At 41.8% G+C, this 27415-nt stretch overlaps 1 protein-coding gene across 7 annotated transcripts in view; it reads right to left on the bottom strand.

Annotated features, from left to right (window-relative positions):
• Window positions 1-27415, bottom strand: part of LOC133485679 (LIM domain-binding protein 3-like) — a 37434-nt gene that overhangs the window by 9573 nt on the left and 446 nt on the right. For 2 of the 7 annotated variants that reach the window (XM_061789794.1, XM_061789795.1), the window contains exons 1-5: window positions 23360-23713; window positions 16678-16829; window positions 13024-13093; window positions 6261-6283; window positions 1858-2043 (exon numbers count right to left, since the gene is read on the bottom strand). In XM_061789794.1, coding sequence (XP_061645778.1) covers window positions 1858-2043; window positions 6261-6283; window positions 13024-13093; window positions 16678-16829; window positions 23360-23455 — 527 coding nt within the window. In that variant the 5' untranslated portion in view covers window positions 23456-23713. Of the gene's footprint in view, window positions 1-1857; window positions 2044-6260; window positions 6284-10124; window positions 10256-13023; window positions 13094-16677; window positions 16830-23359; window positions 23716-27415 lie in introns of those variants that run through there. The other 5 variants (XM_061789789.1, XM_061789791.1, XM_061789788.1 and 2 more) reach the window with 5 other exon arrangements.

Genomic DNA, 27415 nt, shown 5'->3' with positions numbered 1-27415 from the left:
TTACGATACCACACGCCCCTACTGGGGACTAAGCGCGCCCCCGTTTGGGAATCCGAATTAACTGATTGCGTACCCTTAAGGAGTTTCCGGAAGGCACTAAAGACATACGAAATACTCTTCAACACAACACACAACATTAGTCACATGACTGTAGATCAGTCTGTCCCGCGCACCCCCATCCACAAACTGGCGCACCCCTTTTTCCCTGTGGTGAATCCCTCGACAATGATGCCTGCTGTAGATCAAACCTGAAACTGTGTCTTGAACAAACGACACTCGCACAAAGTTTTCAATCCCAGCAACCCCCCCCCCCCCCCCCCCCCAAAAAAAAAAGAAGTCATAAAAGCCTCATCACCGTCAAACTAAATGTCAAAATGTCAATTCTTATTGCGCTCAGCGCACCAGTGTTGTCGAGCAAAGCTGAAAAAAGTATCCGGAGGCGAAAGAAGACGAGTACGAAATACTCCTCATCACAACGCAAACACACGTTAGTGGCGTGACTGGAGATCAATCTCTCCCACGCACCCTCATCAACATCCTGGCGCTCCCCCTCTTGCCCCGTACGCCTCCTTGAAAAAGATAAAAGTCCAAGTCAAAACAAAGCCTATTTTTAACCATAATGCTCCTATCACTTACAGCCAAAAACTATCATTAGTACATTATTACTCTTTTACACACACGCAATCATCTTTATCCATTGAAGTGAATGGAAAATTCTTCCATTGCAGCCCCCACCCCAAACTACCCAAATTAGCTTTTTAAAATGTTCTCTCTTTGAGGAGAAGAAAAAAAAAATAATAATAAAAAAAAAAATAAGTTACGTTCGGGGGTTTTGTTCCAGCCCAGCCCTGCAGTAGACAGAATCCGCGAAGTAGCAACCAAGTATTTATGGTATTATTGGTATTACATATGGTATTATATGTTATTTTTTAAGTTTCTTGCATACACTTTCTCACCAACTTTCAATATAGTATATGCATGTGAGGTCCATTTGGAGTCGCCATCCATCCATTTTCCTCCGCTTATCTGAGGTCGGGTCGCGGGGGCAGCAGCCTCGGCAGGGAAGCCCAGACTTCCCTCTCCCCAGTCACTTCCTCCAGCTCTTCCGAGGTCGTGCCCGGAACACCTCACCGGGGAGGCATCCCGATCAGATGCCCGAGCCACCTCGTCTGGCTCCTCTCAATGCGGAGGAGCAGCGGCTGGACTCTGAGATCCTCCCGGATGACCGAGCTTCTCGCTCTACATTCAACGTAACAGCGTAACTATGACCGTGAATGTCTTTAAATGGTGGCTCTACTCTGTTGAGTGATGTGGAAGTAAACACGTATGCGGACGTACTACAGGCCAGCTATTTCCTGCTTACCACCTGTTCTGGATTCCAATTCGTTCCAACGAGCAGTGGTAGTTTATATTCAATTAGCTAACGATGTTTATGTTACCGGCGACGTGCAGTTAAGTCACTGTACTGTACAATACAAAAAACTGCAAGCGGCAATAAGTGAAGAGCGATGTAGCGAGCAACGACTGCGTTGCGTTTCTCGTCAGCATCGTTCGCTACTTTTCAAGATTGCGCGATACATCGAGGGCACGACGGTCTCCAGGGGAGAACCGAAAGGCACTACACATTCCAACAGCAATACCAAACGGCGGGCTCGCTATACGCTACAAGGCGCGACAACGGGAACAGGGAGTGATTCCCGACACAACCAGAGTGAAGTTTCAGAAAAATTAACTGATGGATTCATTGATCGTATACTTATTAAGAACTGATGTTATATTTGAATGGTAAAGTTGTAACAAAGAGGAAGGAAGCAAGGAAGTAGGTGGCGGTCGGGCAGGCGGGGTCTTTGCGCTCACCCGGCGTCGTGGCCCTTGGTCAAGGTCTGCCCGGCGATGGCGTCCATGATGGCGTCTTGCGAGTACATGCTGATGGGCGTGTTGTACTGGGCGTGGATGATGGTGGCCTTCCCCCCCGGGCCCGTCACCTCAATGGCCTTGTGGGCGGCGGCGGCGGCGCCGCTCTCCTTCAGAACCGTGCCGGCGCTGATGAGGATGCCGCGTGGGTAAAAAGACGAGATGAGCTGCAGCCACGCTTCCTCAAACGTGCATGTGGGCGTTTGCATTCGGCATTGACATCATTCAAAGTGCTCTTAGTGCTAGAGGACTCGGCATCTTTTTGCACAATTGTCCAAAAAATAATAACAATAATAATTTGTACCGGCATTACCAGATAACTAGCCACCCTTTATTTTTCTCGATGTCTTTGTGTCTCCAAAGTGTTCTCTGTTTGTTTGACCGCCTGTTGTCGTACTCGAGCGGCTCCAACTACCGGAGACAAATCCCTTGTGTGTTTTTTGGACATACTTGGCAAATAAAGACGATTCGGATTCGGATTCGGATTCTGATCATCATTCACATGGACACTTCATTAGGTACACTCCACATTGACAGCCAACACGAGAGTTCTAAGTCCATGTGGGGCATCATTCAGGACTAACTCTCTCTCTCACACACACACACACACACAAAGTTAAATGCTTTCACATGGAAAGTAAAATGATGTCACACATTACTGAAACACTCTCATAACCACTAGTAAAACTCTCACTCACACACAACAGAGCGTTTCAGTACATACACGTGAAGAACATTTCAGTAAAATGTGTGAGTGCAGTTCAGTAGCGTGTAAAAGCATTTCAGTCGTAAATGTGAAAGTGTTTCAGCAATTTAATGAGCGAATCATTTTTCAGCACTGCATGTGAGAGCTTTACAGTTATGTATGTGAGTGCATTTCAGTTGTGTGTGCGCGCGAGATATGCGAACATGTTTCAGTAGTGTGCGTGAGAGACTCTTTTAGATGTATGTCTGCATGTGAGAGCATTTCAGCAATGTCTTTAGGTGTTTCAGTAGTCTGCATGTGAGCATTTCAGTAGTGAGTGTGAGATTGTTTCACTTGTGAGTGTGAGGATATTCAGTCGTTTGAGAATGTTATCGTAGTGAATGTGAGTCTTTCAACAGTGTGTAAAAGTGTTTCCGTATCGCGTGTGAGATTTCAGGCGTATGCGTGTGAGAGCATTTTAGTAGTGCGGTTCGGTGTTTCAGTAATATGCATGAGTGCATTTCAGTAGCGAGCACATCACATGTCACCATGCTCACGCCAGTCGAATGTCACCGCAAGCACCATGTGGCCTTCGCTGTCACGCCAAGTGTCAGAAATGTCCAAACCAAAGCAAACCATACACTGCCACTTCGTTAGCCGCGCACTCTTTTGCTCGGCAGATTTGCTTGATTAGTTTTAAACGCACACACACACACACACACTAAGGCATTTATATCGTTCTGAATGTCAACCTTTAAAGAGCAAAAGCAAAAAAGTAAGACGGCGTGAAAAGATTGTGTCCTTTCACTCGGTGTTAAGCTAACATTCTTCTCATCTCTTAACATCTTTATCTCATTGTTGCCGGCCGCATCAGTTTTTCTTTGGTTGGTTGGGTTTGGCAAACGTGTCGAGCTACAAAAAGCCAAAGAGAAAGTCAAATACACTCGCAGTTGATCCTAATAGTGAAAATAAGACAGCGTGAAACCATGGTGACAGACAAGGCGTCACTCTGTACGCAATTGTGTCCTTTGTGCTAAGCTAACGTTAGCGTCCTCATTTTATCTTACTGTCGTGATGTCAATTTATATTTATATGAAACACACGGAGTTGTTTGTTGTATGTGAGTGTTTCAGTCGTGCACTGCACCTGAGAGGGTTTAAGTCGTGCATGTGAGAGCGTTTTCAGTTGCATGTACCAATCTAAGCAGCATAGCGAAGACATTTTAGCCTCGAGTAGAGGTGCAACAGTTAACCGATTAATTGACAACTGATCGATTATGAAATGATTCAACAACTATATTGATAATAGATTAACTCTTTTGGGCTTGTTTAACTTAAAATTGTCCAAATTCTCTCATTTCAGTCTCAAAACAGTAAATATTCTCTGAGTCCTTCATGAAAGCAGACTGATTATATTTTGTGTTGAATCATAATGAGACAATTGCAAACATCTGCTTTTACTTTGGAAAACAATGGTGAATATTTGTACCTATTTTCTGACACGTAAAGGGGTAACTACTGTAATTTCTCGTGTATAATGCACATTTCTTTCCCCAATTAATTGTCAAAAGTGTGCATTATGCATCGGTGAAAATGAAAAAAACTTTCACATTTTATATATGTGTGCCGCAATCTAGAGGTTATGAAAAAGCTGTACACTTTCATTCCGATATGCCACAGCCACCTAGAGGTTATGAAAAAGGTGTAGCCTATACTTTCATTCCAACATTACAGAGGTACGTATGACTGCATATATGTACAGTTGTGCTCATAGGTTTACATACCCTGGCAGTATTTGTGAAATATTATTATTATTGGATTTTTTGTAACTATGACTGATGACTGAACAACAACCATCATTAATTTCTTTATGGTTATGCTTTGTTTAATGATAATGTTTTTCTGAAATGCTGGACAGTTTAATTTTAATCCCATTAAAATAAAATTAAATGTCTTCATGTTTTCTTTAAATAATTTTACCCATCTTACAAATTCTGCCTGGGTAATCAAACATGAGCACAACTGTGGGTTTTCTCATTTACTAAATAAAAGTAGGGCTGGGAATTTCAAAATAAGAGCAAGTAAATAAAAAGAAAGCATTACGTGTTAAAATAAAGGGCTTAACTTCAGAATAATTCTTTGAAAAAACTAACAAAATACAGATAACACTTCCCGTTTTGATCATATGGGTAGAAGCAAAATCATGCATTGTAAAAATGCATTTAAATAGGTAGAAGGGTTTTCCACAATTTTGAGGTCAACTTTGGGGGCGCGTATTATACATGGGAGCTCATTATACACGAGATATTATGGTAAATCATCATCCATTTCTTGAAAAAATACTAGTCAGTTTAAGCTATTACTATTGTAGTGGAACATGAAGCAGCCTCCGAAGTGTGGAGTGGAACCTCGATTTAACGGGCTCATACTGAAGGGAGGAGGGGTGGTGTGTTGAAGCTGATTGTCTGTTAAATTGAAGAACTTTTTTATGGCCTAAGAACTCCAAGTACCAAATTATTGTGAATAAATATAAAAAAAGCTTGAAAATGTTTGAAAGGTTTGTCCAAACTTAAGCATTGCTGACATGGTGCAACAGTGGCGTGAAAGTGCCATGATAGCTGGTGCTTGAGAGGGGTGATAACGGCGCGCTGGCGGAAGATAGTTGTTGTGGTGGCGAGTCGAGGGTCGCTTTCACGAGCGGCGAGGTTAGCGTGCTTCCTTTTCACAGCCACCGTTGGATGCCAGAGAAGGGCCTGACAAAAAAAAACAATCGTATACTGTACCAAAATCAGGATAGAAGGTGCAAGAGATGAGACACGATCACTAAATTTGAATGGACAACAACCATTGGCTTTGATGGGAACATCGCCCCTGCCAACATGGTCGCCACGTTGGTTAACCGGATCTAGTCTTTATATCTGAGACAACAGCGGAACAACCCGGAAATACGGGCACCATTCTCTGTCTGTTGATTCCGCCAGTAAACGACAGCGGGCAAATCTGGAGCAAACAAAAGAACGTTTAGAGTTCCGACCGGACACTATTTTCTGTCCGTTAAATCCAGAGTACGTTGGTTCCGGGTCTGTTAAACCGAGGTTCGACTGTATATCAGACTAGTAGCTTCGCATGAATCAGTAACCAAGAAGTCGCTCGCGGTTTCAAAAAGGTTGGCACTTCCTCTTGTGTGATATTGCTTCATTGTTGTTTATTTGGTTTTGTTTCATCATTCAACAAAAACAAATAAACAATACTCGCTTAATAAACAGTAATCTTAAAAAAAGATTTTGCTATAAACTTGAATGCAAAATATATTTTTATCGGATTATTCGATTACTCAATGGAATAATCGACAGAACAATCTATTCTAAAGATATTCGATAGTGACAGCCCTAACGCTAACTGAACCAGGCAGCTAGCTAGCTAGTTCTGAAGTCAAAGATGTTGCTGTACATGAAATTTATTTCACAAAAAAACAAAAAAAAAACTTGCTAGGTTTTAGTAACACCATAACACTGCAACTTCAAAAACAAACACACCTCAAATTAAAGCAGCTTCTTCTACTGGCCAATGTGCTGTGCAACGTAAATCCACTGCGACCATGACAACACACACACACGCACAGACACACTTGCTACTTGATGCACTCGGCAGGAGATACTAACTTGTGAGCAGGGGGGCTGAAAACCTGGTTTCGTCCATGGAGAGAGGATGAAGGTGGCCAAAATGAGGAAGACGAGGAGAGAGAAGAAGATTAGTCATGTGACATCACTTTTAGTTGGTGTGAGGAAGAGGAGGAGGAGGTGAACATCTGACTGAGGAGGAAAAGTGTGAGTGACATCATCAGGTAGCCACCATGTTGTACAACAGCTCCATTAGCTCGTTTTTAGCATGAGCATGCTAGCACTGCCTCCCACTCTCTCGGTTCTTCCCAAAAGTGTTTACCATAAACTGGAATTGTATTTTATTTTTTCCCTTAAGCAAACTCAAACTGCCATAGAAAGTCAAAGCTGACGACTGAGGTGCTAACATGATGGAGAAACTTAGTGGCTAACACGTCTCCCTGACAGTCCAAAGGTTCTGGGCTCGACTCTCAACCCGGCCTTCCTGTGTGGCGTCTGCATGTTCTCCCTGTGCTCAAGTGGGTTTTTCCTCCCACACCGCAAAAAACACGTTAGCATGTTAGCTTCGTTAAAGACTGAATCAACAAATAGGGTTAATGTGAGCGGGAGGTGCTTGTTTGTCTCCAAGTGTCCTGCCGTTGGCTGCGACCAGTCCAGCGTGTTCCCGGCCTCTCTCACCCAAATAGCGTCCAGCTAACTTTAAGGATGTTAAGCGCTATCGAGAATGGAACGGACGGACTGGACTCGACTGGACATTTGAGCTGCCGCGGTTCCATTTACGGCCAACAGGTGTCGGTAAAGCGCTTTTAAACTGTTGCTGACTGTCAGTGTCAAAACTAATCAAGAAGAAAAAAAATAATTCTGGAACGCCAATTCTTAAAAAGAAAAAAAAAAAGAAAAGTGATCAGGATTCAGGATTCTTTTGACTGACAGGGGCCTAAAATTAGTGGTATTAAAGTGGGCGGTTCCAAAGTGAGATTTTTCCCAAATGTCTGGCAGCACCTGCTTAAAAAAAGAAATTAAAAAAACAAATCAATGTGCTGCCAATCATTCCTGGATTCCCGCCTGAGGAAAACCTGACTCACGACCTCGAAATTGGCCCCTTGAAACGATTTGATTGGCACAGCGTCGTTCGCCAAGACAGAGCGGGAACGAACCACGACTTTCACGTTGTACAACATCAATCAAACGAGCGCGCCCGAGGCCCGAACGAGCTCGTTACTTGTCGCCAAAGGTACGCGGGGTAATGGAGTCTCAGCTCTGTTTCGCAACGTCCTCTCGCTCGCCTCAAAATGGTCGACAGTACGACGCCATCACTGGAAAACCAGCGTAGGAAAAATGTGATCGGAACTTCTTTCATCTGGACGACCCAACATTTACAGGAGCAACGCTGCCTAAAATCTGTTCATTCTAATGCATTCATTTATTTAGAGATTTCCTTTCATGAAATAATTTGTTCAATGAGTTATTGTAAATAATGAAAAGTAACATTAGAGTAAAATATAATCATAGATAATTGCGTATACTTAATTATGAATAATAGCAGAAAATTTTATTAGTACAAGTATCATCTAAAATACATTGAAATAAACAATTTTACATTGCGTATTTGACTAAATTATTGGTTAATCAGTCTAAAATAAATGTATAATTATTTTACCTGTAATTGTTCATATAGATAGATAGATGTATAATTAATTATTATTTATACATTTATCTCATTAAATATTTTGTTAATTTATTTTATTTGAGTCTTAAAATAACAAATATTAGAAGAATCAACATGTTTTCAAATAATTGTTTAGTTCATTATGATTCAATGAATTTAAAATAATCAAATGAACACTGGGCGGCACGGTTGGACTGGTTAGCACGTCTGCCTCACAGTTGTGAGGTTGCGGGTTCAACTCCGGGCCTCGCCCGTGTGGAGTTTGCATGTTCTCCCCGTGCCTGCGTGGCTTTTCTCCGGGTACTCCGTGTTTCTCCCACATTTCAAAAACATGCATGGGGTAGGCTAATTGAAAACACTAAATTGCCCGTAGGTGGGAATAATTATTTGCTTAAATGTGCCCTGCGATTGGCTGGCGACCAGTTCAGGGTGTACCCCGCCTCTCGCCCAGAGTCAGCTGGGCTCGGCGGTACGGAAAATGGATGGATGGATGGAAAATGAACATTTGTATTTCGTAAAAAAATTGGTTAATTAATCATAAATATTTTACATACACGCGTGAACCTGAACAATCTGTTAGTTTTAATTGATCCCCTGTAAATAATACAAACTAAATATTAATAGAATACTTTTTAAGATAATTGTCTAGTTCATTTGAAATCATTTAAAATTTTTATATAAAATACAAAAACATTTGTATATTTGATCAAATAATTTGTTCATGAACTCTAAATTAAATTCATTTAAAAATGAGGATACATTACTGTTATATTATTAAAATGAGCTAATAATTTCCTATAATTATTTTACATGTACATTTGTATTTTTTTTTTTTTAAACTCATGTTAAATGACCTGGCCCATCTGTCTATTAAAAAAATTCAATGTGGCGCTTGAGCACAAATGTTTGCCCAGCCTGCTGTAACCCTGGTCAACATTTTGACAGCAAATGTTCTGAAGCTTTTTTTTTTTTTTTTTTTTTTTTTTCCCCCTCCTTCACATGGCAGGACGCACTTACATCAAGTGCAACTACACCAAGTCAACACTGAACAGGACAAGTGCAGTGGTACCTTGACTTCCAAGTTTCATTCCTTCCGTGAGCAAGCTTGTAACTTAATGTACAAATCAATTTTCCCCGATGAAAAGAATTGAAATGCCATCGCAGGAACCTCGCCCTGGCGCCGAGAGCAAAAATCTGCCAGTCAGTGACGCCCCTTCAAAAAGGTTTCGAATTGCCTAAACAGACGCAGTAGGCGCCAAAGCGCTACATGAAGCTCCTCAACTCACTTCACCGTAGTTGCTTGGCACCAAGATGCCACGAGACGGCGTCAAAGCAATACTTATTATATTAGACGAGACTTGGGCCTGAGCACAAAAAGTGAATAAAGCAACGTAATGAGTAACGATTTTTGATCATCGATTAATCGTTCAGACACCTTGTACAACTTGAAATTGTCCAAATCATCGGAATTTGAGCCTCTCAACAGTAAACATTAAGAATGATACTTAATACAATAAAGAAGTCTCATTACGTTTGTGTCATGTTGAAACAAGAGATTTGCAAACATCATTTATTATTTTGGAAAACAATGATTAACATTTTTGCCGAGTTCCTTACGGATGTTACGAACCGAACCAGTAACTGAATCACTATCAATTTATGTTTGGATATTTTCTGCACTGTCAATTTGAAATAATGTCCATTTTAGTTTTTTTAAAATCTAAATCCTTGAAAAAAATAATCGAGAGATGAATCGATTACTAAAATAATCGTTAGTTGCAGCCCTAGTTTTGTTTTTAATGGCTAAAAGTAGCACTTTATTGTGTAAAAAAAAAATACACTAATAACTAAAAATAACAAGTGTACTGAAATGGTTTTGTAAAGTAAATTATGTACACACTGTAGTACTGGTGTGTTGATGTGTGCCTTTGAGGGGCGTGGCCTAGTGAGTGCTGTTAGGATGAGGAGTCAGTCTGCGTGTGAGTTTTCTATTTGTGTGTGTGACTGTTTTTCCCTTTCAAGGAAAGGATAAAAGTGCTTTGGCGACTTCGGCGGGGGCATCACACTGCCTCAATTCCTCAATTTTTCATCACTTCACACAAGAAATTCAACCAAGCCACGTCTCGTAATCGGAAAAACTCCAAAGACGGTGCACTAGTAAGTCAAAGTATCACTGTAAGTCCTAACTCATCACACTCCTGCCGGGATTTTTCCCCCACCCGGTCCTGGCTACGTACCCCGCGGGTAGGCCCGCCTGCATGGCCGCCATCTCCCTCAGAGTTTCCTCCGAGTACAGGCCGACGGGCGAGTTATACTGCCTCCTGCGGGCGGGGCCGCCGCACGCCTCGGCCGACAGACGACCGTTCAGCTGCAGCCGCGGCCGGGGAGGAGACGGGGCAGAAAACGTCCATCAATGGGAAGTTAATACGATAATATTATCTTGTTTCCACTCCTCTGTTTTAACGAGTTTTTTAAGTCACCACAAGAGGGCAGCAGCAGACCGAAAGTGGCAGCGCTTCTCAAACTGGGTCCCCTGACCCTCACCAGCCGTAGCTTGGGGGTCTTAACGTTTCAAAAAAGTACTAACCTTCATTTAGGGACAGGCGTGACAATAAAAAAAAGAATAACTAGACAAAAAATAAATCAGTAACTCATGCCTACCTTACATTTGGGCCAATTAAAAGCTCTTTTTTGATTGTGATGTACAACCCCAATTCCAATGAAGTTGGGACATTGTGTTAAACATAAATAAAAACAGAACACAATGATTGGCAAATCATATTTAATTGAAGACACTACAAAGATAAGATATGGAATGTTCAAACTGATAAACTTGATTGTTTTTAGCAAATAATCATCAACTTAGAATTGGATGGCTGCAACACGTTCCAAAAAAGCTGCGACAGGTGGCAAAAAAGTTGAGGAATGCTCATCAAACACGTGTTTGGAACTTCCCACAGGTGAACAGGCTCATTGGGAACAGGTGGGTGCCATGATTGCTTCCCTGAAGTGCTCGGTCATTCACAAGCAAAGATGGGGCGAGGCGAGGTTCCCCTTTTTGGGACCAAGTGCGGGAGGAAATAGTTTCACAGTGCACTGCATCTAAAACCGAGATCAATGTGTACAGGATATCACCGCGTGGGCCCAGGAACACCAATGTCAGTAAATACGGTTCGGCGCTACATCCGGAAGTGCAACTTGAAACTCTACTGTGCAAAGCAAAAGCCATTAATCAACAACACCCAGAAACGCCGCCGGCTTCTCTGGGCCGAGCTCATCTAAAATGGACTGACGCAAAGTGGAAAAGTGTTCTGTGGGCCGACGAGTCCGCATTTCAAATTGTTTTTGGAAACTGTGGACGTCGTGTCCTCCGGGCCAAAGAGGAAAAGAAGCATCCGGACTGTTACGGACGCAAAGTTCAAAAGCCAGCATCTGTGACGGTATGGGGCTGTGTTAGTGCCAATGGCGTGGGGAACTTACACATCTGCGAAGGCACCATTCATGCTGAAAGGTACATACGGGTTTTGGAGAAACATGCTGCCATCCAAGCAACGTCTTTTTCATACACGCCCCTGCTTATTTCAGCAAGACAATGCCAAACCACATTCTGCGCGTGTTACAACAGCGTGGCTTCGTAGTAAAAGAGTGCGTGTACTAGACTGGCCTGCCTGCGGTCCAGACCTGTCTCCCATTGAAAATGTGTGGCGCGTTATGAAGCGTAAAATACGACAACGGAGACTCCAGACTGTTGAACAGCTGAATCTGTACACCAAGCGAGAATGGGAAAGAATTCCACCTCCAAAGCTTCAACAATTAGCGTCCTCAGTTCCCAAACATTTATTGAATGTTGTTCAAAGAAAAGGTGACGTAACACAGTGGTAAACATGACCCTGGCCCACATTTTTTGGTACCTGTTGGAGCAATCAAATTCTAAGTTCATGATTATTTGCTAAATTCAATCAAGTTGATCAGTTTGAACATGAAATATCTCGTCTTTGTAGTGTTTTCAATGAAATATAGGTTGAACATGATTTGCAAATCATTGGATTCTGTTTAACACAACGTCCCAACTTCATTGGAATTGTGGTTGTATAATCACAGAAATCATAATCAAGCAATGAAGTCTGTATTATTTTAAGAAAAACTATTATTAGAGGTACAGATTATTTTCCTGTTTTTTAGGTGTAGATGTGCAATCATCTATTTTGATAATCGATGAATCAGTTAGAGACCTCGTTTAACTTCAAATTGTCCAAATCTTCAGAATTTCAGCCTCTCAACAGCAAATATTTTTAGATTTCTGTCGTCCTCCATGAAAGCAGCCTGATTACATTTGTGTTTTTCAAAATAAAACATTTGCAAACATCAGCTTTTACTTTGGAAAACAATGATCAGAAATTTAGCAGACTTTCTGACATACAGTATTACGGACCAAACCAGTAAATCATCGTCAATTTATGTCAGTCAATTAGAAATTATTTCTGCTTCTGAATAAAAGGAAGGAAATTTCAAATTTTGTTTTATCCGATTGTTGGATTAAATCGAAAAAATAATCAACAGATTCATCGATTATTAAAATAATCGTTAACCGCAGGCCCAATTAGGAGAATAAAATGTCATTGTAATTCACTTGCTTCAAATATTACTTTCTTCTCGCATTAAACTTTGACTTTGATACTATATTCTAATTTTATCTTGGAAAAACAACTTTATTCTTGTAACATTACGACTTTTGATTCTGACAAAATATATTTTTTTCTTGTCATGAATACGTTTTTGTTTTTTATTTCAAATAAGACTTTATTCTTCCAATATTACAACCTCTTTTTTTTTTTTTGACATTTAGGGGTACACACATGGTAGTTCTGTTTAATTTGAGAATGTAATTTTAAGAACGATGCCTTGGGAAAAACAATTCTCCTGTAAGGACACCCTGGACCCAAAAAGTTTGAGAAACCCTGATAACGAGAACTAATGTCAAATTCATATTCATGTGCTAAGTTTTGTTTCTCTGGTCTCCTTAGCTTTGGAAGGCAAAAAGTCACATTTGAGGCTTCAACAAATATGGAGAGAATGAGAGAGAGAGAGAGAGAGAGAGAGAGAGAGAGAGAAGCGATGGATTATGGGAAAACTCACCTGCTGGTGAGGGATCATGGAAATGCCGGCATCAATTTTCGGCGTTGGCATGACAACAGGACGCTTCGACCTACACGGAGACAGACAAAAATGTTCATTGGACTGACAGAAAATGTTTTGAAAGGTGGCAAGGGAAGATGCGACTTTATCAAACATTTTATAAATATATTTACGACTTCAATATCTACAGTATCTATCAATCTACACTGCAAAAATGCAAAATCTTACCGACTGAATTCATCTTTTTTTGTCGTGAAAACATCTATTTGAAAGAATCTTATCAAGTCAATTATAGTCGTTCCATTGGCAGATTTTTTCACTTAAAACAAAAACATTTTGTCCCTAAAATAAGTGAATAAAATCTGCCAATGGAACGACTACAGTTGAGTTGATAAATCGTGTATCAGTTTTTTTTTTTGTCTGGCTGAAAATGTACAAAAAAAAGCAAAAGCTGTCTAAAAATGAGGAGAGGAGGATGTTTCACTCGAAATAAGAGAAATTCATTTTGCATCTCGCTCTCTCTGTCCAGGTTGTTGATTGAAATGAGTGAGCTGATTTCATCGCGGTTCTTCTCCCGTGCTGACTTTGTGCAACGTCTCCTCGGCGGGCGTCATGGAAAACTCCAGAAAGCAAAGCGCAAGTCAAGCGTTTTACTTTTGAGGCAGAAGAGCAAGAAAAAAAAATATATAGAATATAAAACGGCGGCGGCGGCGCGCTGACCCCGAGATGAACGAGCGTGCCGACAAACATCTTCGTCTCCACACGCTCAACACGCTCTGAACGCGCTCGCTGGGGGAGGACAAAATCCATCTCCATCCCCATCCTCATCCTCATCATTGCGTCTTATCTGCATGACCCCAAGCGCCGCCGCTCGGTTATGAGACGGCGCTCGGAGCTCAGCGTGCGCCGACATTCATTTCCTCGCTCGACATATCAGATCTTATCGCTTGGGGGCGAGCGGGAGGCCACGTCCGCATCCATGCCGCTGCCCTCTTTGAGGACCGGTTATTTACCATCAAACAAAAACATCCACCTTGACACAGCTTCCCTCGTCCCCTGTTAACAACCGATACAAAATGTAGTTATTTTATTGATTGACCTCGATTTGACCATGCGAGGCAATGGAGAAGATTTGTATTCGTAATGCCCACCTGGAAAATAGACAGCAATGTAAAACAAAGCAAAATATAAGCAATTACAAATACATACACGAAAAAAACTACAGTTTGATATAGTTGGATCCATCCATCCATTTTCCGTCCGTGCGGGCGTGCTGGTGCCTATCCCGGCTATCTTTTGGGCGAGAGGCGGCGTACACCCCGAACTGGTCGCCAGCCAATCGCAGGGCACACACAAACAAAAAAACATTTGCACTCACATTCACATCTACGGGCAATTTAGAGTTTTCAATCAACCTACCGCGCATATTTTTGGGATGTGCCCGGAGAAAACCCATTTGAACCCCGGTCCTCAGAACTGTGAGGCAGATATGCCAACCAATTGACCACCGTGCCGCCTGATATAGTTACAAAGTTACATAATACAGAGAGTTAAAACCTCAAATAGTTAATAGTCTGCAAATAACTGACAGTATAATTGCCACAAACACACACACACACACACACACATAAATGGGAATCAGGAAGGAAGGGATTGGGTGTAAAAAATACAAACATTTTAAAAAAACATGAACAAGCTGGTGATTGGGCAAACAAATGCAAATAAGCAAGGGGTCGGGTAAGATAACAAAAAGGTTCAAAAGAGGATAAAAACAGATGCAGTCATCATGCGCAGTCTCCCTCGCTAACTTTTTAAACGAAGACATTGCGATGAATGAGGTGATTTTGAGGATTTGTTGTTGCACTGTTCCAGTGGTTTGGGGCCGAAAAATGAAAAGGGGGTCAATAAACGAGAGGAACGCAGCGTGCTGGTGCTCGTATATGCATGTGGCGAGCAGAGCGCCACGATATGTGTTTTATCGATAAACAAGACGGAATAGTGAATTTGTCTGCATGAAGAGAGAAGGCCAATTCACTGGGGGAATTTTCCTATGGGCAAGTAGAACAAAAATGGATAGTATTTCAAATAGGACCCTCTACAAAAATGTTGAATGTAACTTGATGGTAAAAAATTTTTTTTTTTTTTAAAGTATATTGACAAAAAGTATACACAGCTCAGAGGTTTGAGGAACATTTCCCAAAGCGACTGACCCGATATCACAAATAGGGCTCCTGCTAGCAAATATTTTTTAGAATCGAGTATTCTATCCATTATCCGGATAATAACATATTTGGCATTATTAAACACAATAACAGGCACGTTATGTGTGAGAGTCAGGTATTATTTCCGTCCACCTGGGGTCGCCATCCTCACGTTCTACTGAAGTATCTGTGACTTTTACGCGTGTATGGCTTTCAACAAATTCCTGGTGTGTTTTTGGCCAATGAAGATTGTATTGAACATTTTGCACGTGTCCACCCTGTCATTATGGTGGAACCGCGCCTTTAAGAAACCCTCTGATGTTTTCAGTGACATTCCGACCAGCACGTTGTCTTTTTTCACTTGAGGCTGAAACAGTGGGATTACACTTAGGGTACGTTTCATAATTTCCATCCTATTATACGTGGAGTTGGATGTTGTCAATCTTAACGTCTCCTCTGTCATCGTGAAATATCCATTGACATAAAAACCTTTCCGAAATTCAAAACGTCTTTTTTGTTGTAACTCAGGTCAAAAGTGTACAAACAATGTACACACGTTGGCATTTGACTTCCTTCCTTTCGTATCTTACACAAAACAACGGGAAAATGGTTCCATTCGTGTTGTCTTTACTTAGCGGGAAAAGATCTTCCAATCGTGGCGAGAAGGGTTGGGAAAAGTCCCGAAATATAGCAAGCCAATTGCTTTTGTAACGTACCCCCTTCATGTGACATCTTTTCTGCCCAGGATCAAGTTCCTTGACGCACGAGTCAACAAACGCTTCATATCTGCTCACATCTCCGGGGCGCATATTACTATTATTATTTGTATTATTACTACTTTTCTTCCCCTCTACCCGCCGTAAGCTGGCGTTCCCGGGAAGAGGACGAAAATAAAATCAAAGAGAGGGATGAAACTTTGTTTTCCAGTGAGGTACAAGACACGTGTGAGAACAATGAAGAAGGCAAAAAAAAAAAAAAAAACAAAGAAAGCCCTCCTGGGACCAGAGATACAATTGAATTGCAATTTCATAACAGGAACAACAAAAGAAAAGAACCATTTTGTGAAATCTGCGCATGAAAGGGGCTCGAGGTCGTTTGTGTCCCGTAACAGAGGCGGGATGCCATCCATCCAAGATGGATCCCAACGCATACTTTCTACTATTTACAGTGACACATGCTTTGTGATCATACATGTACATATTGTGTTGGAGTGTGAGGCGCCTGCTCTCGTCCAACCTCCAACGTGTCGGCATTTCTCGCTCATAATCGACATGACGAGCTGAGATTCACCGCCTAATTATTCTCTTCTACTCAAAAGCTGTGCCGATCTCAAATCCAAACCAACGCAACGCTGCCATCTACTGGCATCTGCTTGTCATTACGGTTATATAATATAGAAGCTTGAATTTCACAGACGAGCTGGGAGAGAGTTTTTCACTTTCAATTTTCTTACTTGGTCATGGTGAGCGCCAGGTTGTAGGTGGCCATCTTGATCTTGTTCTGGGCCTCCAGGTGGGTCATGCCCTCCGTGCACACGCCGTCGATGGCCATGATGACGTCTCCCTGAACCAGGTTGGCGTGCGCCGCCTTGCTGCCCGGCGTGATCTGAACAAAATCCGCACACGTAAACACGAAATCAATAAGCAACGGTTCGACGTCGGAGTCAGGTAGTTTGCGTGTCAGTATCCGGGTGTGAGTTGTGGCCTACAACCAGTGATGCCGCTAACGCTTACGGTTACTCTCAAAATCCGCCATTTTGACTAACGATTTCACTGTCGCCTCTCTATTTTTGTTCTTTGCCTGAGTAAAAAAAGTGTATTTGATTGTTCTTACATTTTGATTTACACATTAAGAACACAGTTGTACTGGTGTGTTAAACGCGCAATCCATTGTGAGTTAATTATTGATACGGCGTGCGCGATCATCCATCGGTCGTGGAGGGTAAGGACTGACTCACCGAAGGATTTACAATACCTTAGCTTAAATCAGATTGACAATGAAAAGTGAGAACTCTCAACTTCAAAAGCGACTTTTTTCTCACTGGCCTACTTTTGAAATCAAGTAATCAGCAATGTAACTAAGTTACTTGTAAGCTAGAGTAATCAGTAACGTAACTTTTGCAAGGTAACTGTGGCAACACTGCCTCCAACAGCTCATTTTCTATTTGTGCGTTTGTCACGCTCAATAAACGGCTAAAAGTACATCAGCAACTGTGGCTCTCCTTGCCCACATGTGAGGGCATCACAGAACCTATTTTTTATTTTTTTTTAAATGAAAAAAATCTCCTAAAAAAAAATTAAATATTAAAAAAAAAAATGTAAAATAGTCACTGAAAAAATTGTCGCTAGAGGGGTCAAGATTTTTGTCTAATATGTTTTATCATTTTTGAAATTGATTTTCCTGAAAAAAATAATACGAGGCTTCTTGCAAGTGAACAGGAATGAGTTTATACCATAAAGCATTTATGGCCGCCATTGTGTGACATAAGACATGCACCCAAAAGCAACAGATGTCCCGTCGCCACCAAAATGCAACGATGAGAAAGCAGATGATTATCGTGATTATTGTGCGGCTGACAGGGACGAGAGTCCAGCATGTCCACAATTTCACCTAAGCAGAGCGGATCATCGGCCGGCCTCGCCGGCGCCGCCCTGTGAAGCCTGCGCAGTTGTCAACACACACACTCTTTTTTCCCCCCCAAAAACCCCCCTTTGTCGTCACTGTGCTATTTGCAGCCACTGACCCAAGTGTCACCACCTCTGAACTTTACACCTGGAAGAGTCTTTTTTAAGAACTAGATGCAATAGAATCATTTGAAAAGACAAACGTGGCCAGTATCCATGCGTTCGTTTTCTACCGCGCTGTAGACTGTATTTTTATGGCTTGGCGGCGGCTGAAAGTCGCCCGCTTAAAACCCGGAAATGCCGTGTCGCTGTATCATTTGGATTACCTGGAAAATGAATCTGTAGGCCAAGGCAAATCTGGATCTTTTGGGTCATTTGTTTCCGCGCTTAGACCACTCCTATTTACAGTACTTCCACATTTAGAAACAGAACATGCTGCATTTGACCCTCTGCTAATGAAATCAAAATAATCTGTCTTTCTAAAGTGCAACTGTGAAGGTTTAGCCCCCGGGATGGCCCCACCAACTGAGTGTTTCTGAGTAAACTAAAAATATCTGCAATATCTGTGGGAGGTTGGTTATTGCGGCTATCTTAAAGTAACTACAGTGACCCTGTGCAATTGTAACAGTAGATGCGAACATCGGAGATAACCGATAAGACGTGAGTGTGTGTGCGCGCGCGGGCGCGTGTCGTGCGTGTGTGCGCGCTGGCTGACCTTCCGTAGCTAAAAACGGCAGCGTGCCTGTCAACAGTTGTGCCGTAACAGCGGCGCTGTGCAGAGGAAGCCGCTGGGTCCGCCGGCCTACTTCGAGTGGACAGTTCACGTCAACGTACTGTACATGCACCACACGCGCATCCGATTTGCTCAGACTTGGAATTCAGACAGAAATATCAAATAGTGCATATGCAAAATAAGTGCCATGCGTTAGCAATGTCTGCCTCACGGTTAGGAGGTTCTGAGTTCAAATCTGTGATCAGGGCTTCCTGTGTGGAGTTTGTTTTTTCTTCCTCGTTCCAAACACATCCACATGTTAGCTTTATTCGAGGTGAACAAATAGTGAGTAGGAACGTTTGTGTGCATGAGAACAAAAAACAAAAACAAAAAAAAACAGCTAACAAAGACACAGAAATTGCCTTTTAACATTTTTTGGACATGTTTTATAACAATACAATGCTGGGTAAAGGTTCAAAGTCACTGTTAGACTTGTAGTTGTTTCAGTCAGTTTTTTTAATACACTACACAAACACAGGAAGTATGTTTTCAGCATTAATCACACCCAAAAAACGTACACATCGCTATAGTGTATGCAAAACGCCATCCATCCATTCTCTGAAACGTTTATCCTCACAAGTCGCAGGTCCATCATTTGCAATTGACAAATAAATTATAGATTTATTTATTTATTTATTTTTTAAACAGAAAAATAAATACCTTTGAGGATTTAATGTAATAAAAATCTAATTAACAGCTGCTATCACTCGCTACTTGGTGGGTGGAAGCATCAATGAATGCTGTCTGTTTTTAAGGGTGGCAAATCTGTCTATCACTCTGTTGCGCTAAGATCTTTTTTGAATGACATTAGTGAAATTATGAATACTTCCCCTTCAAAATACATTGCAACAATTAACAACTGTGAAGACTATTTTTATTGTGATTATTGTCCGCTGATGACAACTCTAAGTGAACGAGGTTAGCTTCTTTTCCATGATGTGACTTGATGTATAAAGTTCACTCGATGATCTAGCTTCATCTTTCTGGACGCGGCCAGCCAACAGTTCGAGGTTCTTCATCACTGATGATAGAAACAATTAGTAGGCTTCGGTCCCCAGCTAAGAGCAGAAGACGGTCCAAGGCTACAGCGGAGGATATTTTCAAATTAGAGTGCACCCCCACATACTTGCAGTTTGTCATCCCCTGATTCGAATATATCCATGGATGTTTTTTCAATTTGTATTTTCATTTTGTTCTCATTTGTGTCCCCAATCTTTTTCTTTTTTGGGGGGGGAACCAATCCCCAGAATGCTTATTGGTAGTTTATCCTCACTTATTCAAGGGGGGTTAAAAAAAAATGGTGAAAAAAAAAGTGCAATTAGTTTTTTTTTGTTAATTAAACAACCAAATCATTAAGAACAATTTAGGGGTCTGAATCCCCCCTAAAATAGGCCTAACGATGCCACTGAGCTATGGCTTGGTTTGAGTTCTATTAAAATATGTTCAAACTTAATGACAGTCAAAACGACTGATCTTTGATATTTGCACATTCAATTCATACTTTTGATACTGTATATACCATATTTTTATATTGCTTATTATGTGTACTGTCTTTTGTAGCAGCGCGGGCCCTTCCTTGAGTACCGTAATTTCAATCCTCTGTATGTGTTACGCATATAGAAGAATTGCGTCCCAGAGTAAGAATGTCTGTTTTAGCTAATGTTAGCATTGTCAGATGTCATGAAAAGGAAATTATGGATTTGATTGTTTGACGTTTTGGGCCCCATTTTCCTTTCAATTTAGTCCGTCCGCTAGCTCGTTGCAGCCGCAGCTCCATTTACTGTACCGACTGATTTGGGCAAGTGGCCCGCAAATGTCTGCTCATCAGGCGTCCCCCGAAACCTCAAAACCTCCAATCAAAGCGTCTCGATCGGAACGGGCCGAGGAGCTGACGTCGTACTTGAGCTTTGCGAAGTCGTATTAGATGTAAAGATGAGCAATGACACATCGGGCGAGGGTGCGGCTCCTCACATTCTACGAAGTCAGACCCGAGCATAGCAGCTGAGAGATTTCCCACCGAGTGCCGGAGTCAGTTATGACAGCGATACCAGCGCGGATTAAAAGAGCAGATGACTTTCGAGATGCTCACATTTGTCGACGGGAGCAGGAAGATAAAAATAAACATCGACAAAAAAGCGCGGCCGAGTGGTCAAATTTGTGACGTGAAAATGAAGGAAAGAATACTTGAAAGTATTTCGCAACATAAGGGCGGCCACGCTTTCCGCAGGATTTGTGTTTCAGAAACGGACGGTAGTCATCGAGCCTGTGCCTTTCGGACCCAACCCAGCGAATGGGTACTACTGCTGCGTCTGTGTGAGGCTCCACAAACAATGGTGTGCCGTATAAAGTAGGTGCGGGTCCTAAAGCATTCACTAGTCAGGAACGGCCTACCCGCGGAAATGAGAGCGGCAGCCTCTGGACAAACGTTTAAATGTCGACTTCAGACTTATTTCTACACAGCTTTTGGTCAACCACATCTGAATTTTGGCCTATTTGACTGCCGGTTCTCATCAAATGGACTTGGATTTCACATTGTATCGCATCCATTTAGCATATTATGCGACTCATGTTGTCCACTCAGCTGGTTTCCGGTCTGGTCGCATCAAAATCCGACTGTGGACCAGGCATACCTTTCACGCAGTAGACTACATCTTCGTTGGAATATGAGAATATGATTTGACTTTGATATGTCATCATGTTGTGGTCTGGTTTCAGGCACTGCAGCCCATATCGTCAAAGGATTTGCTGATCAAGCATCAAGAACCTTGACGGATGCTAATGCTACGGCTAGGATCGTCTTCCATGTTTGGAGAGGCACCCGCCGTACAATGTCCGTCAACATCCAAGAAAACTTTCATCTGAATTTTCTTCCACATCCCGCAACACGACTTCATGATAATCACATCTGCTTAAAGGTCCTCTCCCGTCAGAACCAATTTGTTTTCTCATGTTTTATGTGTAGCATCCTGCAGGTCAAAATGAATCTGGGACATGGTTTCAGTTCTGAATCTACACGGTTTGACGATTGAATGCAAAACGATTGGCTCGGATGACGCCGCTGGAACGGAGACACTAAAGGTAAATGTAGCTGTTTATTATGTTCGCGATAAGGAGCTAAACAGTTGTCTCCGTCCACTACTCCACAGCCTTGCAGTGCAAGTGCAGTGCGTAGCATTTAACAGAGACACTTTATTAACAGAGTCTTGATTAAAGCTCTTTATTATGTTTGCTAGCCCGTGAGCTAACGAACGAGCAAGCTAAAGTCAGCGCCTCGCTCCAACTTGCTGCGTGTGTTCGTCCCCAATTAACACACATAAAGGTTAACCGTTTATGATTTGTGCCCACAAATGAGCGGGTACAAATTACCGCACGATCAAACGTTGCGCGGAAAATGCCATATCGCTACGAATGCTTGGCCTACCCAAGCAGATGCCGTGATATGGACAATACTGGATGAAAAGATTAAACAGGCTTCATTTTTATACGTTTGAACGTCGTTCAAATTGAAAATGCTGGCGATTTTATTTGTATTCAGTCCATTGATTCTTTGGCGCACCACTAGGAAGGAGCCCGTGTCGCACCAGCGGAGAGACGAAAGATTCCCAAAACACAAGAGAGCATCCCCGTTTCGGCCTTTCAGCTGGTCTATTCCGGGCGCACGTGAAACCAACACCGCTTCCACTTTTAGGCCCCCACGGATCCGTTTCGCCCCCTGACAAATGCCGGCAGCCGCCACGCCCCCGCGTGTGCCCCCATACCACGCCACCCCGACACCTCGCTTGTGACCCCAAAAGACTTCAGACAGCAGGACACAAAACCCCCAACGAACGAAGAACCCACTTGTTCATCCTTGAACCATTTTGGACTTTTTTGAGTTCACACCATCTTGTGTGCTTTGAGATCAGAACGAGGACCACCCGTGAAGGATGGAGGAGAACCGATAGGAAACCACCATGGTTTATTGAACACCATGCAGAGCCAATCACAGTTGATTCCCAATGATTGGCTGCACCTTGTACATTTGTGTGCGTATGTTTTGTTCGTGGCTTTTCTGCTATACTGTGGTACCTTGACTTACGAGTGTAGGTGCAACAATTAATCGATCAATCAACAAAGAATCAATTATCCAATTAATCCACAACCGTTTTGCTTATCGACTGATCGTTTAGAGAGCTTGTTTCACGTAAAATTGTCCAAACCGTCGGAGTTCAGCCTCTCAACAGTAAATATTCTCAAATTTCTGTAGTCTTCCATGAAAGCAGACTGATGACATACAATAGGGTTTTATAAAAATAAAATAAAGTCAATTGATGGAAGGGGACCTTTAAGCGTTACAACACGGGTATAAAGGGTGTAGCTGTGATTTTTTTTTTAGCCTGTCTATGAGCTTTTGTATTATGTGTTAGCATTAAGCTCGCGGAGGTCATGTGCTTGCTTCATAGTCTCTTTGTTCTGTGTTTAATTTGACGTGAAACTGCGACTTGGAGAATTGTTCACTGATTCGATCTGGCAAATTGCTGCTTGTTGTAAAGTGAGTTGAGTCAATGGCAACATACGGACGGCGCTTGCATCTCAAGTTGGTGCTCTCAAGTCAAAGCACAAAAATCCTCCTCGCGGGGGCCACTCGTATCTCAAGGCACCACTAGCAGACTCGGTCAATCAAGACGTTTCTAAAGCTCAAGAAGAAGAGCTACAATTTTCCTCCAAGAAGAAGAAGAAGAAGCCGAGCGTCAGCTTACCCTGGAGATGGTCAGCGGCATGTTGAAGTCCTTCCCTCCCTGGAGCCGGAACCCCCAAGGTCCGGGCCCGGGCAGCGACACCGTGTACGCGCTCATGTTCCAACCGGGGGGAAAGTTCCTTTTTCCTAAAAGTGGGGTGACAGCCTTTTTTTTTTTTTTTTTTTTTGGGTGGGGGTTAGGGGTTGTCTTGGCTCAGGGGTCTACGAGGGCCAGAGCGGCGGGACGCGAGGGAGGGCCGGGGGCCTCTGAGGGCAGAAGAAGAAGAAGAAGACGTGAACACAACGAAGAAGTGCGAGGAGGAAGACGAGAAGGAAGACGAGGACTCGCCTGCTCGGACGAGCTGAAGTGACAGACTAAGAATAGACGCAGATAGCCGGGTGGCACGGGGGGGGGGGGTTCTGAAGGAAGGGGGGGGGGGGGGGTGGACTTATATGGCATGAAAGGGGACACCCGCCGCGGCAAGCTCGCCGTGATTCACCAGCGCTAATATAGACCCGGTTGATTCTTCTAGAACCCCCCCGTCCCGTCTGGACCAGCCTTTAGGTTCTCTTCCGATGGGCGAGGCCAGGATGCGTCTCGTCATCTTCGAGGCGATCGTAAAACAACAAAAAGGTCACGCGCAGAGTGAAGGGACGCCGTTGGCAAAAGGTCACATGGCCTATTAGTCAGAGGTTGACAGTTTGATTCCCGTGTTGAATTATCACCACTGTGACACGCCTTCTCGCATTCCCAAAGAAAGGACCCGAGCGATTCGGCAGATTGTTGATTTGTGATGCTTTTTTTTTTTAAACACATTCAAACATTACAACGTAAGCCAAAACTAATGACATTCAAACAAACATCCCCCCCCCACAAAAAAAAAAAAGATCTGATTTTGGTCTGTTAAAGTGCGTCGCCAACCGCGGCTCTTCTTGCCCACATGCGAGTTCACGAGACGTGCAACAATCGACAACGATTAATCGGCAACTGATCAAATATCAAATTAATCGACAACTATTTTGATCATTGTTTAATCGTTTATTGACCTCGATGAACTTCAAATTGTGCAGTAAATATTCTCCCATTTCTGTCGTCCTCCAGGAAAGTAGACTGATTGCACTGGGTTACAAAAACGATTTCTTCGTAAATTGTCCGTTTTTTCTACTAATTCAGGACAATTTCGCACCACAGAATCTCACTTGCTCAGGTCAGGTTTTTGTATTCCAAATTGTTAAATGTGACATTGATAAAAGTAAGTACCTGAAAATGGAATGTTACGTCATCATTGTTCAAAATTCAAGGCAGGAAACTCGGTTTATTGGATGTTAACCTGATTGAGCAAAATTTATGTGATATTTGGATTCAGCATATCAAAATTGTCCTAAATTAGCTAAAACATTTAGAAAATGAATTTGTTGTTAACCTGTGTTATTTTTGCGTTTTTTCAAAATGAGACATTTGCAAAGATCTGTTTTTACATTTGTGTATTTTCTGAACTGTTCATTTGAAATAATGTCTTGTTTTTGAATAAAGGAATGGAAATTAAAACATTGCTTTGTCCAGATTATTCCATTAAGATTAAGATAATCGTTAGTTGCAGCCCTAGAGTAACATAATTGCTCCGTTTTTTTCCCCCCACTTCACTCTATCGGCGGCGTATGTGAATGTCGCTCGTAACTCAAACTTTGGCTCGCAACACAGAGCAAAATAAATCAATAAAAATCGACCGAGCGACGGCTCGTAACTGGAAAAACTTGAAAATTGATTGCAGGCCTCTCGGCAGAAAAAATGTCTGGAACTCAGGAAAGCGTGGACGATTTTAATTCATATTTCACATGTTAACTGAGGCACCATAGAGACAATATTACATCGCAAATACTAGAAAAAGTTGGTTTGGCAAAATATGGGACCTTTAAGTAGCCTCCAGCGATAAAATAAAGACTGGGGTTTTTTTCACATTAAAAAGCTTTTTATTGTACCTTTTACAGACAAAAGGCACAAAGTGCTTTAGAAGACAGCTGACAAATACACAAAATGCAAAAGTAGAAGTGGGATTTAAAAAAAATAAAAAACAAAACAGAAAGGATCATAGGTTATGATTAGGGCCGACTCCGATATTTGGCACAATAAAAGTCCAAAAACCAAATCATCTCAAAAATATATATACTAAAAATATATATAAACGCTGAAACTTACCCAAAACTTGGTATTGTTGTTTGTTTGAATATCATTATTAAAAACAAAACAGCAAAAATGGGTTTGTTTGAATGCATCTTTGTCTTATATTGGAATGTGTTAATGTGTATAAAAATAAATAAATAAAAATTCTGCTCAAATTTGCCGATTTGAAAAGGACTCGGTTGGGCCCCGGGTTATAATTATTGAAAAGACCCGGTTAAAAAGCCAGCTTCAAGACAAGTTTGACATCGGGGGCACCTCTTTTAATAAATATATTCTAACGTCATTTTCCCTTCTCAAACCTTTGGCTGGTCAAAAATGTCACTAAAGTTTTAAAAATCAGATTTAGTAGAGAAAAGGTTGCCCAAAGTGAGTGAAGCTGAGGTCAACGGTGCGCTTGTTATCCGATTTTTGTCAATGAGCCACTACAAGCAATTGTGCCCGTCAACTTAATGGCTTTTTATTTTGGCAAGCGTTGACAACAGGTGGGCACACGCGCGCACATGCACACGCACACAACGGCGTGCTGTCAGTCAGCATGCCTCGTCCGAATGTCTTCTGTCAGACATAAATCAAAAATAAAACGTGACTGTATTTACAGTAGATCTCTTTAACATGGAAGTTTACCCGAACAATTCATTGCGGAACCTGTGTGTTGTGTTACATACTTTGTGCGTATGTGCGCGCGCGTAACGCAGCAGCTAACGTGACCACCGGTATCAGCGTCTAAGTTTAGACGCTTTTGTCACAGGCAGGAATGGCGCCAATGTGGCCTGGATGAGCGATGTTGTATCTGGCCCCGCCGGGATGGCCCGCCGGGAGGAACGTCTGAGATAGTTCCCCAAAAGATCAGATTGCTGGGGATGCTTTTACAACCTGAATGTGTGTGGCTAGCACGCGCACACACACAAACACACACGCGCACAGACACACAAAAACTAATAAATAGAAAAGTCGTTTCAAGCTCCATAAAAAAATCTGAAGTTGAAAATTTGAAAAAGGCATATAAATCGCATTAATAGGGCTCGCTCTAAAGTTTGAAATGGAACATTGATTACATTTGCAACAAGTTATAAGTTGAAAAAAATATATTTATTGTATAAGCGTGTTTTTTTATTACTTTGTTTGCTGGCAGTATGTTTCGAAAGACATGTCACTCTATGGAGGGGCAATAAAAAATCTCGAGGTGCAGCAATTAATCGAGTAATTGACTAATCAACAACTAATTTTATAATCTATTAATTGTTCAGAGACCTTGAATAACTTAAAATTGTACAAATCCTCAGAATTTCATCCTCTCTTTGTGTTGAATCACAATAATATCTGCTTTTACTTTGGAAAAGAATCATCAACATTTTTGCCGATTTTCTGACACTACGGACCAAACCGTTAACTGAATCGTAATCATTTGGTTTGTGCATTTTCCACACTTTCAATTTGAAAATCATGTCCTGTTTCTTTCAAAATCATGAAAGTTTAAAAAAAACACATTTTTAATCGAGTCATCAATTAATAGGAAGAAAAAAATTAAATATACAAATTTTAAAAATTAAAAAAAAAATCGACAGAATAATTATCGATTAAAATAATTGTTAGTTGCAACCCTTCCCCCCAAAACTCTGTTGAAATTTGGTGCAAATACAGGATTTTCCCACCACCTTTTCTCTTTCTTTTGTTTCAACATATAATTATAATTTTAGAGTGATTTAAATTGATCTGGTTGCACTTTTGGACCAGCTGCCACTTTTACGTTGTGCTTTTATTTGTGATTTAAGGCTTGGAAAGCACTGTTCAAATCTACTCTTCAATAAAGTTCATTCATACATTATATTGGTTCTTCAACCAATATTTCATTCTTTGATATTGTTGTTTTATCCTGTAAGGGGCCCTTGAGTTACA

This window comes from Phyllopteryx taeniolatus, chromosome 11 (assembly GCF_024500385.1).
Source record: "Phyllopteryx taeniolatus isolate TA_2022b chromosome 11, UOR_Ptae_1.2, whole genome shotgun sequence".
In the NCBI taxonomy this organism is placed as follows: Eukaryota; Metazoa; Chordata; class Actinopteri; order Syngnathiformes; family Syngnathidae; genus Phyllopteryx; species Phyllopteryx taeniolatus.
This window is presented reverse-complemented; position numbering and strand designations above follow the sequence as displayed.